Source organism: Podarcis melisellensis (assembly GCF_964234715.1).
Source record: "Podarcis melisellensis genome assembly, chromosome: 5".
Lineage (NCBI taxonomy): Eukaryota > Metazoa > Chordata > Lepidosauria > Squamata > Lacertidae > Podarcis > Podarcis melisellensis.
The window spans coordinates 68,550,372-68,564,683 of record NC_138537.1 but is presented as its reverse complement, the minus strand read 5'-3'; the positions used below and the strand labels follow the sequence as shown (position 1 = coordinate 68,564,683).

Below are 14,312 nucleotides of genomic sequence, written 5' to 3'. Positions count from 1 at the left end.
TGTCCATCAATGGCACTGACTGTTCTGTACAGAACTTGAAATTCTTCAAAAGGATTTGCCACGCACTTCCTTGAGGTCATGTTTTGGTGTTAAAATGCAGCATGGCTTTTGTTCCATAAAAACTTATGTTGAGGCCGTAGGTGCTTTCTGTTTTTGAAAGATCTGTTTCATTGATTTGGACAGAACACTATTATGTTCCAAATAAAATGCTGTTTGTGTAGTTCGGAATAAGATAACAAAGCTTCCCTCCTGGCAGCAGCATTGTAATGGCCATGGCATTATGCTACATGTCTTTTGTTGTACTGGAGATTGGGTGAAAAATTCAGTAATGAGGTGAGGTTTGAAGATGATGGATTTTCTCACTGGATCATTATGAATACTTGTGTGGGAAAGCAGACAGTCCTCTTAGCAAGGAGCATTTTGAGCACTTGACAGAGAATAAGCCCTTGAAGTCTCATAAAAGAATTCAAGCGATAAAGTACATTTCAAGTACTTTCCTTACCCTAATTTTTAAAGTATGCCTTGTTCTGGAACTCCTGGCTCCTACCATCTGTTCCTGGGCTTACTATTTTGCCCTTCCATTAACTCCTGCGAGTGAATTTAACAACTGCATTTTTGGTAGTGTAAGTTGCAATGGGGGCAGGACTGGGAAATGGAGTTGTTATGTAGCGTAACCTGTTTTACCCCTCTCCCCACCCCTGACACACACAACGTACATAAGCAGGACTTAAACTGGCTGAAGAAAAGTAAATAGTGGTGTAGGGCAAGCTCAGTGGAGATGGGAGAGAAAGACACCACAGCCGTGTTTTCTTGCAGATCAGTAACTGGTTGAGGAATGGGAACAGAGTAGGAATAAATGGGCACTTCTTCCCACAGAGGGATGTAGAAAGTTGACACCCCTCCAGGATTGTTATAAGGTGCTCTCACTTTCCACTAATTCATAAATGACCTAGAGTTGGGGTGAGTTGTGAGGCACTCCAAAGGATCTCTCAAAAGTGGGTGAAGGGGCATTAAACTGGGAAATGCAGTTCAAAATACCCCACCCATCTGACTGGGTTGCTCCAGCCACTTTGGGTGACTTCCCGCATATATAAAAACATAGTAAAGCCTTCAAAAGCTTCCCTATGCTGGGCTGCCTTCCCAAATGTTATATAATTACTCATCTCCTTAACATGATGGGAGGGCCTCCCACAGGGTGGGCACCACTACCAAGAAGGCCCTCTGCCTAAGCAAATGTTGAGAGAGCTCATCCAAATCTTGTCCCACCATTTTTCTCATGGTTGAAAGCCTAGTTTAGTGCTGAATCAGAACATATGGCAATTGGGGTTTCTGCAGATTGCCGTTTGTCCCAATTTAGTACTAAAGAGCAGATTTAAAACTGCTTGCACTCATGCTTTCTAGGCTTCAGACAAGCAAAAGTGTGGTCAAGCCCTGGTACTGTTAAAGATCCAGGTTCGAGTAGAACTTGATAGTGAACGTGAAAGAACAGCATTTGCTGTGTAGGTGAAGGCTGGCAAGGCCTTGAGACACACAGTGCAGGATCATTGCAAAAAGCGAATGGATGGATGCTAGATAATCGACCAGGCCAAAAGAGAGAGAGAAAGCTTCAGATCTTTATTTTCTAATCGAATATTGTGTTTTCTCATGGAGAATCCACAGCCTTCCAAGATTGGAAAAATGAGGGAAACAACAGAAATTCTTCACACAGCACATAAATCAAGCAATCCGCTACTGCAAGAGGTACCGATGGCCACCGAGTGGGAAGGCTTTAAAACAGGCTTAAAACTCCCTGAGGATAAGCCTGGTCACTAGCCACAGTGGCTTCGTCCAGCTTCGGAAACACCCACTGCTGGGGTGGAGATCGCAAGTGGGCAAGACAGCTCCTGCGCTCATGCCCTGCTCCCACCTGCGCGGCGACCGCAAGAGCAGCATGCCGCAATGGAAGGGTGACTGAGCTGCAGAGACCTCCTTCACCTTCTCATAGACAGCCGAACTGAATTATAGATTCATAGAGTTGGAAGGGACCCCGGGGTCATCTAGTCCAACCCCAGCAATGCTGGAATTTTTTGCCCGACATAAAACTTGAACCCACGTCTCGTAAGATTAAGCGACTCATGTTCTACCAACTGAGCTATTCCAGCAAGCAAAGCCCGGTATGGTTTCATATTGGATGGGCTGTTATTTCCCCGCCGCCGCCCCCAGACATTGGACGGGATGTGGAGTTTCCTGCATTGCAGGGGCTGGGCTAGATGACCGCGGGGATCCCTTCGAACGCTGCCATTCTAGGATTCGTAGCCTTGCACGCCCGGTGGGCGGAGCCTCCGCTCTTGACGTCACTGCGTCTCTGGCAGGACACGTAGCGCGCAGGGCCAGCGCGGCGGCGGCGTCTCCGCCTTCCGCTCCAGCTCCGCCCCATTTCCCCCTCACCGGAAGTAGCCTCTGCCGCTGAGAAGGGAGGAGATGCTACGTAGTTCCGGCGTGTCGCTGGCGGCTGAGGAGCGAGAGCGGAGGGGTGAGGGGGAGCCGTCGGAGCCGCTTGCCGCCGTCGTTGGTCGAGGCTGCTGCTGCCGCCGCCCAGTCCGGTAACAGGGAGGCGCCGCTGGGCGAAGGGAGGCCGCGGGGGAACGCGGGGACTGCGGCGCGGGACGGGCGTTGGGCCTGGGCCGGGCGGGCGGCCGAGAGGGAGGGAGGGAGGGAAGCGAGCAAGTGACACGCAGGCGAGGTGGGGGCGGGGAGGAGTGGTCTGAGGAGGCCGAAGCCGGAGGGAGCCGCTCTTTTCTCTCTCTCTCCCCTCCCGGATAATATATAATTATATTTTATATTATATTTATTATACATTATATTATATATTATATAATTATAATATAATGGATGGATGTTTGTGCCTGTGTCTCTCTCCGTCTGTCCATTGACCTCTCGGGACCGGCTCAGTGTTCCTCTCTCTCTTTCTCTCTCACTCGGCCTTAGCTAGAGAGCCTTTTCCTTCTCTTACGTGGCTTGCCGGGATTGCCTCCCTCTCCTTGCTGTCTTTCTTTTTCTCTCTCTCTCTCTCTCTCCTCAACTCTCTCCGTCGTTCTCCTTTAGTTTATTTATTTTTGGGGTCCCCGAAGTCCCCAAGGCTCAGCTGCTGACAGCCCACCTTTCTCACTTCCATCCTTCCCCTCCTCAAAAACAAAAAGGGTAGGTGGGGTATTAATACTAATAATGGTGTTGTAATGCTAAACCGGTGTTGTAAAATCGGGGCTGGAAAGCGCGAGTGCCGAAACAGTGGAGTAGTGACCTCTCTCTCCCCCGCCCACACAGAAAATGGCAATCTGTGCCCGTCTCTTGAGAATGAGGGTGACATCTGTGCATTTTTTGGAGGGAGGGAGAGGCATGAGTCTTTGGTTTGCCACCCTGGTTGTCCCCCAACTAGTTGCTGGCTTGCGTTGTAAGGTTATAGTTGGTTTGAAAAGCCGGAACTGCTAGCAGTATATTCTGCCCACCCGCTACTCATCCTTGGTTTTGGCTTCGCCCTAAGGCAGCTTGCTCTCTGTAGGATTGCCACCTTTATCCCTTTGCTCATAGGCACTTTCGTTCCTTAAAGAAATATATGGAAGGCTCCCAATTCGTGGCAAGTGAATTCTGTTCACCTGTTGGGTTTCTGGTTATTATGTAATCTGTTTAGTCACAAGGGATAGGGGTAAAAGAAGGCAACCCAGACTTGCCATTTGGATTTTATGTGAGCTTTGATGAAGGTGTGAGTGATGCTGTTCTCTTCTTGGGAGTGTACTGTAACCCAGGGTTTCCCAAACGTGGGTCACCAGCAGTTTTTGGACTACAACTCCCATCATCCCTAGCTGGCAGGATGATGGTCAGGGATGATGGGAATTGGTAGTCCAAAAACTGCTGGAGACACAGGTATGGGAAACCCTGGTGAAACCTTTGTAAATTTATGTTAAAAATACTCTCCCCCCCCCCAGTAACTGAATAGTTTGACAGCTAACTTTTAAAATAACCAAAATGTTTTGAGCCATAAGTCTTTCTGGAATTCATGCCCTCTATCCTAGAAGTCATGGAAGTTCATTTAGTTTATTAGTAGTAACGGCAAATGCACTCTGTAAGTGCTGGCAATAGTTTTGTTGTCAGAATCACAGAAGTTGGAAGGGTACCCAAGGGTCATCTGGGCCAGTCCCCTGCAATGCAGGAATGTCAACTGGTTCAGACTTCAGAACCTTTTCTTGGCATCAGTCTGTTTATGGGGCTGAGCGCTGGCTGATTAAGCTTGGAATTCATGGTATCCTATTTGTGTAGCTGTGTTGAAATAAGGAAGGATTATTATCTGGTAATGCTGGACTTTAGACAGAAAAGTTGGTGGGTAACTTGTTCAGTGTTCAAATTTATGAGGAAAATGTCCCCACCCTAACCCCTCCTAATTTTAGCCAAATTGTGTGCCCTGTAGCCTTTGCTTTGCATTCCACTCCCTCTTGTAATTCAAGCAGCAGTTTTGTTGTAACATTTGGATTCCATGCTTTTGAATTTATAAATACATTAGAAGTTTAAAAGTTATCCATTTGGAATTAGATGAACCGAAGATGTGGTCTGAGCACCAGTTAAATGGCCTTAATATTGGTATCCATGGGTACTTTTTGTAAGAACATTTGTGAGCATAATGAGTGTTATTGTGTGTTTTGTGGGCCATGTTTCATCTGCTGTGGTCCATACTGAAACAAGGAACAACTTTTCCCACCCTCAGTTAAGATGAATGTGTATCCATGCATTCTTCCATTGTATCCTGAGAGAAATGGATGCCAGTGGCTTATGTACCTTGCTTGAGTGTTCCCTAAACACACTAGCTGCAGAAGGAGAACCTTTATTTGTGTTCACCATATGCAGTGACGAGGCAGGGGATCCTCAGCTATATGGTAGTTGGGGCACTCGTTAGCCCTTTACAAAGGCCCCTAAAGACTTGTTTTGGTGCATAAACCTCAAATGAAAGACTCCCAACCAAGAGAAATCAATTTAATTTCTCTTCTATCTTTTCTTTTTGTGATTTGTGGGGTTGTCACTCAAAGTCTTGCATAAGAAGTAATATATATTTGGAAGCTTCGGGAAGACACCTCATAACATTTCTACTAAGAATAGAACTTGACTTCATATGGGGTTAGAGTAACCTGCTATGCATATCAAATATGCTGGTACAGAGAGTCAGTTGAAAACATAGGAGCCATTGTGCAAACTGTTTAGCTTATATTCCCTGCTTGAGGGAGGAAGTGTTGATTTGTTCCTGCTATCTTCATAGCTACCACTCAGTTTTGTTTTTCTGCTGGTCCCTCTTAAATTGCAACTTTCTAGTTCATAGGAAATTATGATAGCTGAAATGTTCTGGTATATAGCCAAAATTCACAAACAATTGCTTTTATTTTTTTCCTAGGCAATTGATCTCCCACAATGTCATTCATATTTGAATGGATCTACAATGGCTTCAGCAGTGTTCTGCAGTTTCTAGGTAAGGCTTCAAATGTTCACCTATGAACAGTTCTCTTGGGCTTAGTGTTAACATCTGAACTGCTGGTTTTCACACAATCTGCTACTAGGAACTGAGAGGTGGTGGCACATTATCTGATGCCATTTTCACCCCTCTGACTTTTCTAATTCTGAATGTGTCATTTTACTCATTTGCCCTAGAGACCTTGCTAATTTTTAATTTCTTAAAACTGGCTACCTACAGTGGGTCTCAAATTTCAGCAGCACCCTGTGCAGTGCCAAAATTCTACAGACTCCCCTAACCCTCCTCTGCTACTTTGCAGACCCATCTCTAGTTGATAGGCTGCAGCTCTTCAGATTTTAAGAAAGGAAACTGTCCTATCCCCACCAGGAGATGCCAAGGATTGAATCTGAGATCTTCCGTATTTAAAGCACATGTTGTACTGAGCTATGATCCTTCTCCCCTTTTCCCTCTTGGCTAACCTCACCAACTGTATTGGAGTCTATATGGAAGTAATTGTACAATTACAAGGAAAGGGTGGAGACACCATAGCTTACAATTCTAGGAGACTAAAGGGCACAAAAACCTGTGTAAGAGGGGCAAGCAGCAAAACTCAATGAAAACAGAAGACTTCTACTTTGTACAGTACCTAAGGGGTAGTAGTCTGTCTTAATTTCAATACTGTACAAGTTAGAAAGCTCAGCCCTTCCACAAATGCTCCCTTCTTCCACTAGTAGCACTGGCAATTTTCTGTAGAAAAGCATCTGTTAATGTGCCCAAGGTAGCATGGATATTCAACACACAGTTTTCAAGATCCGTTTATTCTAATTATACAGCTTTGATCCAGTGATCTTATTCCATTTTTTTAACATGCTGCTTTTTACATGCTGCTTTTCTGTTCTGCAGGATTATACAAGAAGTCCGGAAAGTTAGTTTTCTTGGGTTTGGATAATGCAGGCAAAACCACTCTTCTGCACATGCTTAAGGACGACAGGTTGGGTCAACATGTGCCTACCCTGCATCCAAGTAAGCTTTACATAGCTTTGGGTGGTGTTATCTATTAAGGTCATTTTTTTAAAAAAAATGCTACTGTATGTTACTAGACTACTTAGAGCAGGCATGGCCAAACTTGGCCCTCCAGCTGTTTTGGGATTACAATTCCCATCATCCCTCACCACTGGTCCTGTTAGCTAGGGATGATGGGAGTTGTAGTCCCAAAACAGCTGGAGGGCCAAGTTTGGCCATGCCTGACTTAGAGCCTGGCATGTATGTTTAAAAAAAAGTTGTATAATAGCAGTTCTCATTGCCTTGAAAAGTAAGGCTTATAAGCCTAATACCTAATAATTTTATAAATTATTATAGAGATTATAGGGAACTGTGTCATTAAATGCACATTATACCTGGTAAATTTTTATAAGCTAGAATTAAAAACTATTCCATGTCATTTGAAGAACTTGAAAGTTTAAGAAGTAATTTTAGACTTAGGTGGTGCTTTAAGGCTACGGTCTTAGCCCTTCAGCTATTGCTAGAGTCCAGCTCCTCAGCCACAAACAGCTAATGGCCTGAAATGATGGGAACTGCTGCTGTTGTCATTGGACTGCATCTGGATGGCAGCAGGTTAGCCATCTATGCTTTTAAAGTCTGGTTTCTCCTGTGAATGGCTTCTCTTAGATGCAGGCATTTTTATATGTGAGAGAAACAGTACAACCAACCGGTACCAGAGTTCATAAAATATTTTCCTTCTTTGCTGCAGCATCAGAAGAACTGACAATTGCAGGAATGACTTTCACAACTTTTGATCTCGGTGGCCATGAACAAGGTAAAAGCAACATTTCCCATCATGTGACTTGCGATTGATAACGTGTTTCTGTCTTGGTGTTGGTTATTTTGACGTAGCAAATTATTAACTGGCAGTTTTAATTAGCTGGTCATGATGATGCCATCATGGTTCTCAACCTTTTTTCGTATGGTGACTCTCCCCCCCCCCCCCCGCCAAAGTCCAAATTTCATTGGCATGGCAACCCATCAATTTATGTTGTTTTTTTCCTCGCTGTCGGTTTATTGTTAGATGAATTTTGTATCACAAGCTAGAGTTTGTGGACCTCTTGTTGCCATGCTTTTCTCCTCAAACCATACTTACCCCTCTTTGCTCCACACTTGCATGATCTTGAATGATGTGACAACCCCTGTTCTCAAAGAGAACCTGATACGAAGAGTGCCCTTTCACCACTCCCACACATCCAAAATAAACCTTTGGGTCTTTACTCCACACCTCCCTTTGTGGGGGGAGTTTGAAACGACACATTTTTATACAAGCCAAGTCTGTACATTTTTTATAAAAATACAATTTTTGTTTGCTCTGGGGATATCGTAATACTTGATGTTATAGCAACATCCACCATGAAAAGAAGCTCGCAGTTAAGTCAGTCCAAAAGCCCATCTAATCCAGCATCCTGTGCTCACACATGCTAACCAGATGCCTCAGGATGCTGGCAAACGGGACCTGAGTGCACTCTCCCCACTTGTGATTCCTAGCAGCTAGTATCCACAGGGGGACTGCCTCCAGTAGAGGAGGTGGAACATAGTTATTGTGGCTAATAGCCATTCTAATCCTCCTTACGGAAACAGCTCTCTTGCAGAAACAACCACATGGAGATAAAACGTAGCTCAGTTTTTAAAACAGAACAAGTTGGCCTCAAGAAATGGCCCTGAAAATGTGGGAAGTACTGAAATTTTTAAGCTAGTTCACATAATGTATACTTTTTAAATTACTGAGCATAGGTGTGAAGTGAGTGCTTGCCATAGAAATAAAGGAATTAAGGCACCCCAAGGGTTATCTAGTCCATCCCCTGCACTGCAGGGAAAAAGATAAGCACATGCAGCAGCTACTAGTGACGTTGTTGACTTTGATTATAATGGCAAGCTGGAATTTGAAAATGTGTCGAGAAACACTTGTGACCAAAATTCGGCCCTTCTTGGGTATTGCAGCTGGTGGCTGTGTTATCTTTATAAAAATGTTTTTCTTTCCCTTTTAGCTCGGCGTGTTTGGAAGAATTATCTACCAGCGATTAATGGGATTGTCTTTTTAGTGGACTGCGCAGATCATGCACGTCTTTTGGAGTCCAAAGTGGAGCTTAATGTATGTAGCTCCCCCCCACCCCCAGTTTTACACAGCCAGTTGGAGCCTGTATAGAATCTCTCTTCCGTTCTGTCACCTGAAGAATTGGATCTTAAGACTGTGTGAAAGAGAAGAGGTGTCATAATGAGAAAAATCTAATAAATATAAAGTGGAGAATGAAAACAAGGCAGTAGTAGTTAAAGCATCTAAGTTATAGAAACAGTTTTAGGCCTGAACATACTTTTCAATAAACTTCTGTAGGACATCACTGTAAGTCAAGTGCAACTACTGTGATGCCTCACTTTGTACAGTGGTGCAAAGATTTTATGTATGATAATAGACAAGAAACTGTTTGGGATTTATTGAGAATCATTGCTGCAGATATGTTATGACGCACATGTAATTCTCTTTTTCCTAATAGGCACTAATGACTGATGAAACAATATCAAATGTGCCAATTCTTATCTTGGGTAACAAAATTGACAGACCAGAAGCTATCAGTGAGGAAAAGCTGCGAGAGATTTTTGGGCTTTACGGGCAGACCACAGGAAAGGTAAGACGTCAAAGCTGGTCATAAAAATAAGAAAATAGATATACTGTATTGCAAGACTGATATCCTTTTAAAAGTTCTCTCAGTAGAGTGGTATTTCAAGATCCAAGTCTTGAAATCTGAAGTTCTAATGGCTTTTAAAATACTGGAAAGGAGAGATAACAGGCTTTCAGTACATCTGTGTGTGATGCAAATATTAGTAGTTTTACTAGCCTACTAAAGAGGTTAGTAGCCTGTGTTTCTGTGCTAGCCCAGGAAGAGGAGAAACTTCTTAAAAGACCAGTGGGGAAAACTGCCTTCTACCAAACAGGCTGACTGCCTTTCTTCCTCAGCCAGTGCAGAAACAAAGAACTCTAGCAGAAGAGGAAAACAAGAGAACCCTCCCTCTCCACCAGCCCACTTGCTCACCATGTAATTCCTGGTCACCAATGGCTACCAGGCAATTTGTTAAGTAAAAGGCTAGTTTTAGTCAAAGCTATAATAAAAGTACAATTGGTCAAGGAGAACTGCAAGAGCTCACTTCTGTAGAATAGCATTATTTGGTATATTCGCTCCTTTTTGGAATTCTTTCTCTTATGTGCAGTTAGAAATGACCAATCTTGTATAGTATGTGAACCCCTGGCTTCCCCAAAAAGAAATGAACAACAAAATCGCCTGACACTTTAAAGACTAATAGATTTATTGTGTCATAAGCTTTCCTGGTCTCCTTCATCAGATGCTTGAAATGTTACCTTCAGTTGGAGGATACATATATACATGGGTGTAGAGAGAGAATTGTAAAAAGTGGGCAAGGACAAATCTAGTGTGACAAATCTAGTAAAGCATAAATATATACAAGATCATTCACAACAGCAATCGTTACTAATAACATAGGAAGCCTTAAGTCGTTGTGTTAATGAATGCCTACTAAAGGGCATGCATTATCTAGATTTAAAGCCTAAACAAATCAAATCAAGCTTCTCCGATTTAACCATTTCCTGCTTGAGTCTCCATTTGAAGTTCCTTTATTGGAGAATAGCAACATTCAGGTCAATAGTAATGCCTTAGGAGATTGAATTTTGCATACAGTGATTTCTTAGTATTGCCATTTTTGTTGTCCAGTTGGGTTCCATTTATTTTTACATAGACTGTACGTAAAAAACAAAAGAACATTGCTGGCTGATAGATATACGGAGATTTTAAAATGTGTTGCATACGTTCATGCTTGCTTGACCTCTATGGGTATACTGCAAATTTTATTTTTGTTTCTTGCATTTGTGTACTGCATACTATGTTTCAGTCAAGGTAAAATTTACAATTCAAAAATACAATTTAATATGCTTGTGAAATTTACAATTTAAAATGCTTACAATTAAAAATAGCTCAGCTGTTTGCAAAAGGGGTTTCAGACAGCCCTACACTGAGTTTTGGCTGCACCAGACTACATGCCAAACTGGGGAGGAATTTACCTTACTCACCAGCTGATGAGGGTGAGTTAAATCCTGCTGATTTGGCTGTACACATCAGTTCCCAACAGGGGAACTTGTGCACACAGCCGACATAGAATCAAACGTTGCCCATCAGGTGATCACACCCACCCACCCTGTTGTCAGTTGATTGGCAGGTGGGTGTGTTTTTAAAAAATGGCATTGCAGGCCAAATTTAAACCCCAGTGCACCATGATTGGCCTGCAGCTGAGAAATTCCCTACCCCTAATTTTTAAGAAAGTTTTGTTTGTGTTTGAAGCCATGCGTAACTCTTTTACTGTTTTAAGAATTCCGCAACTGAGTCTCTGTGAATGAATTCTTGTTTGACTCTAGGGGAATGTGCCACAGAAGGACTTGAACACACGTCCCATGGAAGTGTTCATGTGCAGTGTACTGAAGAGGCAAGGCTACGGTGAAGGTTTTCGTTGGCTATCGCAGTATATTGACTGATACTTGGAGAGAAATCTACTCCTGGACTGATCCTGTTCACAGCTTCCTTATGGACTTTTCTATTAGAACATGGAAGGCTCTCCAACCGCATACTGGCAATGACCGAGAGACTCCTGTCTTCACTTACCCAATATCACAGTGGTGACACAATTCTTTTCCCTTTGTCTGGGAGATAACATTCTACACACTGGTGCAGGTTGTTGTCACTTCCAGTTGCCATTGTTTCCCATGGAAACCATGGCTTTCGGTTACAATGGGGCTGGTGAGTTGGAACGCAAAACTGCACACAGCGCTCTTAATGGCTGGAAAAGAGAACCTGTCTCACCACTGTGGCCAATTGACTTTGGAAAAAGCAATTCTATTTTTTAAAGAAAGTGTTTAATGTAAACGGTGTCCCTTTAGATTTCTTAAGTTAGCATTCATCTTGTTTGGGCCAGAATTCGATAGGGTTTTTATTAATCTATTTAAATGTTATTTAGGTAGAGAGATCCCAAATTACTGAACCAGCTATCATGATATTAATAATCCTTAGTGAACAGAAAGATGGGCTCAGTTGCCCTGTAAGATGGTTGTGCTGTCACACTGTTTGATCATGAAGATGGTGCTATTGGGACTGACTTGTGCAATGATTTGTTTTCTTTAATTTACAGGGGTTTTAGTTGGGGAGGGAAATGGAACGCACATGCAGACACACTTGTTCTAGCTTTCCATGTCATTATGCATAGGAGTCTGAAATGCGGTTAATCACCTTAGCCCACCTCTCAAAGTTACCACCACTTCCTTTGTCGGCAGTCTTCTTATCCCCCTTCTCTGCAGCAGCAGCAGTGGAACAGTTGTCCCAGGCTTGTGATATGGTTTGTTCTACATTGCAGGCAACTGCTGGAAAAAAAATGCAGTAGAAATCATGAGTTTATTTTGTTGGGTTACTGTAGCATTAAATTTTTCCACCAAATGCATATCATAATGCTGTTAATGTAAACTAACCCTGTTTCTTTTATATTCAACAGAGCTTGTGTTTGAAATTTCATTACTTGCCTAGACATCTTCATTTTCCATTTTAAAGAAACCACAAGTAGACATCAGTCTCCTTTAAAGGAGTATGATGGGGCTTTAGCTGAAATTATTTTAGTGCTCGCTGGCAGTGTATTTCACTGATAGATGCAAGAGATTGGTGGCTCAGAGTCTGAAAACTCTTGAGGTGACTTGTGTGCTAAATTTTGTTACAGAAGATGAAATGCAAAATGGCAAAACACCAGAAGAACTCTTGTTTTTGTGCCATAGGCACTTTTTCTGCTGAAAGGTGCACTCTGTTGCTAGGACTTTAGGTTAACTTGATTGTTAGTTCCTGTGATCTAGCACCTTTTGTCTCCGCATCAAAATCTTTGAAAGGGAAATAAGTCCTTAACATAACCATTAATAGTTTGAAGTTCCAGTTTCTTGTGCTGGTGGTGTGAAAATCGTTTTTTGTTTTTTTAAAAAAACTTCTGAGTTTTGCCACATTCACTCAGCGCTTGGGCATGTCAAAATGTGTTTCTATTTACCCAAACACTTAATGGATTCCACTGAAGCATGTAATGCAGCTGTAAAGACAGGAAAATTTACACTTTCTCTGCCAGCAAGAGGAACAGAATGTATTCCTAACATGGTACACTTAAATTGCACCAGTTGATGCATCTGACTCCCAGGGTAGTTTAAGCTGAACCATCATTAGAAAGAAGTGTGTGACAGTAAACTATTCCTGAAAAGCATAACTAGAAGTCTGATCAGGATCAATGTCTCTCTTTCCACTTATAGAATACTTGTAATTCTTGACCTGTTTGCAGTGTCTTCACCAAAAATGGCTGCATATAGCATCGTCATTGATTTCTCTTTTAATCTTGTCTCTGTGAAGCCTTTTGATTTTACAGAAGCTTTTCAATCTGTAAATATCTCCCCAGGCCACCGTGCCTATGACTGTGTGGCCAAGGAGGTGTAGCGAACCACGTCAAACTACAGTGGTCATGCAAACACACTTGACTTTAACCGATCAGTTACTACATTATTTGAATCTCCAGTATTGACCACCTAGAGTTCTCCTGTTGGATGTTACATTCAAGGAATGCTAATGGAATTGTTCTTGAAACAATATGCGACCTGGTAACCCCTTACCAGAAGTGACATACTCCAGTTTCATGCTTAAAGGGAAGACCCCAGTGAACAGAGCTATAGAATTTGTGCCCAGTAGAGGCATAGTTTTCTATGAAGGTGGTGTCTCAACCACTGGAGAAAGTACTTGTGAATAGCTCTGACCTTTCCCCGCTCCGCCTTGCCATGTATTGTCATTAGACAAGTCTTAACTCCTTGCAATGTATGGATATAAAGTTTAATATATACTTTAGAAACTGGATTACAGATTGGAAGGCGAGAGAACATGTCATTCTGTTAGCAAAATGTTTTAACTTCCCATTTCTGGAAACGTGAAACATGTTTGCAGAGAAGGTTTGTCTGTATCCAAAACATTTTAATAAAGTTTTTTTAATAAAAAAACCCAAGAACAACCCATCACACTTAGTGGACTGAGTCTGGCCATAATCCTAATACATTAGAAGTTCATATGTTCACAAAATAAACTAGTGATAAAAGGTGTACAGTTCCTGATCTATAATGGCATTTTAGATGAATGGTTTTAATAAAAAAAAATGTGACTTGAAGGTAGTAGAAAGTATGTCACATAGTAGTGTTAGCCATCAAATATGTTCAGTTACGTAACTGAGGGAGTTAATAATATATTTTCTGGCATGTGAAGCTCTGAAGCATGTTTAGGTTAGCTGGTTGGTTCAGAAGAAAACCTATAAAGGAAAAGGAAGCCCTTTCTGCATGTGGAGTTGCTTAAAAAGAACGAGATCGAAAATTCATTAACAGGTTAAAGCCCGATTCAGAAGTTAACACAGAAGTAGAGCCTGAACAAGCGTATAACTGGTACAGTTTCTGTTTGTATATTTCAGCTAGTTGCTATTACTTAAGTGGCCATTTGAATAAAAATGAAAATTAAAGTAGATTCTATTTCAGATAATGCAAAAAAAAAGTATTCTTTATTGCAGCTTTTGCTCTTAGATGTACATTCATTCATAACTGGGTGGAAGGTGAAAAAAGTGCTTAGTAGCTGCAGCTGAGGGGGAGGGAGGAAGATCTGGAGGTGACGGTGCCAGTTGTTTTGTGTACTGGGTGTGGGTTGCACAAGAGAGGGGAGGGTGCCTGGAAATGGCAGGGAAGGTGAAAAGA

General features: G+C 42.3%; 1 protein-coding gene across 2 annotated transcripts; it reads left to right on the top strand.

Annotated features, from left to right (window-relative positions):
- Positions 1 to 2,447: 2,447 nt before the first annotated feature.
- On the top strand, positions 2,448 to 13,592 carry SAR1A (secretion associated Ras related GTPase 1A). Of its 2 annotated transcripts, none has more exons than XM_081913214.1 (7): positions 2,448 to 2,582; positions 5,414 to 5,488; positions 6,374 to 6,493; positions 7,221 to 7,286; positions 8,503 to 8,606; positions 9,007 to 9,138; positions 10,935 to 13,592. In XM_081913214.1, exons 2-7 carry the CDS (start codon positions 5,431 to 5,433, stop codon positions 11,049 to 11,051), a joined length of 597 nt encoding a protein of 198 aa, XP_081769340.1. In that variant the 5' UTR covers positions 2,448 to 2,582; positions 5,414 to 5,430; the 3' UTR covers positions 11,052 to 13,592. The 2 variants fall into 2 exon arrangements, with proteins under 2 accessions (XP_081769340.1, XP_081769341.1); XM_081913215.1 differs by lacking the exon at positions 2,448 to 2,582 and adding an exon at positions 3,068 to 3,180.
- The last annotated feature ends 720 nt before the right edge of the window (positions 13,593 to 14,312 follow it).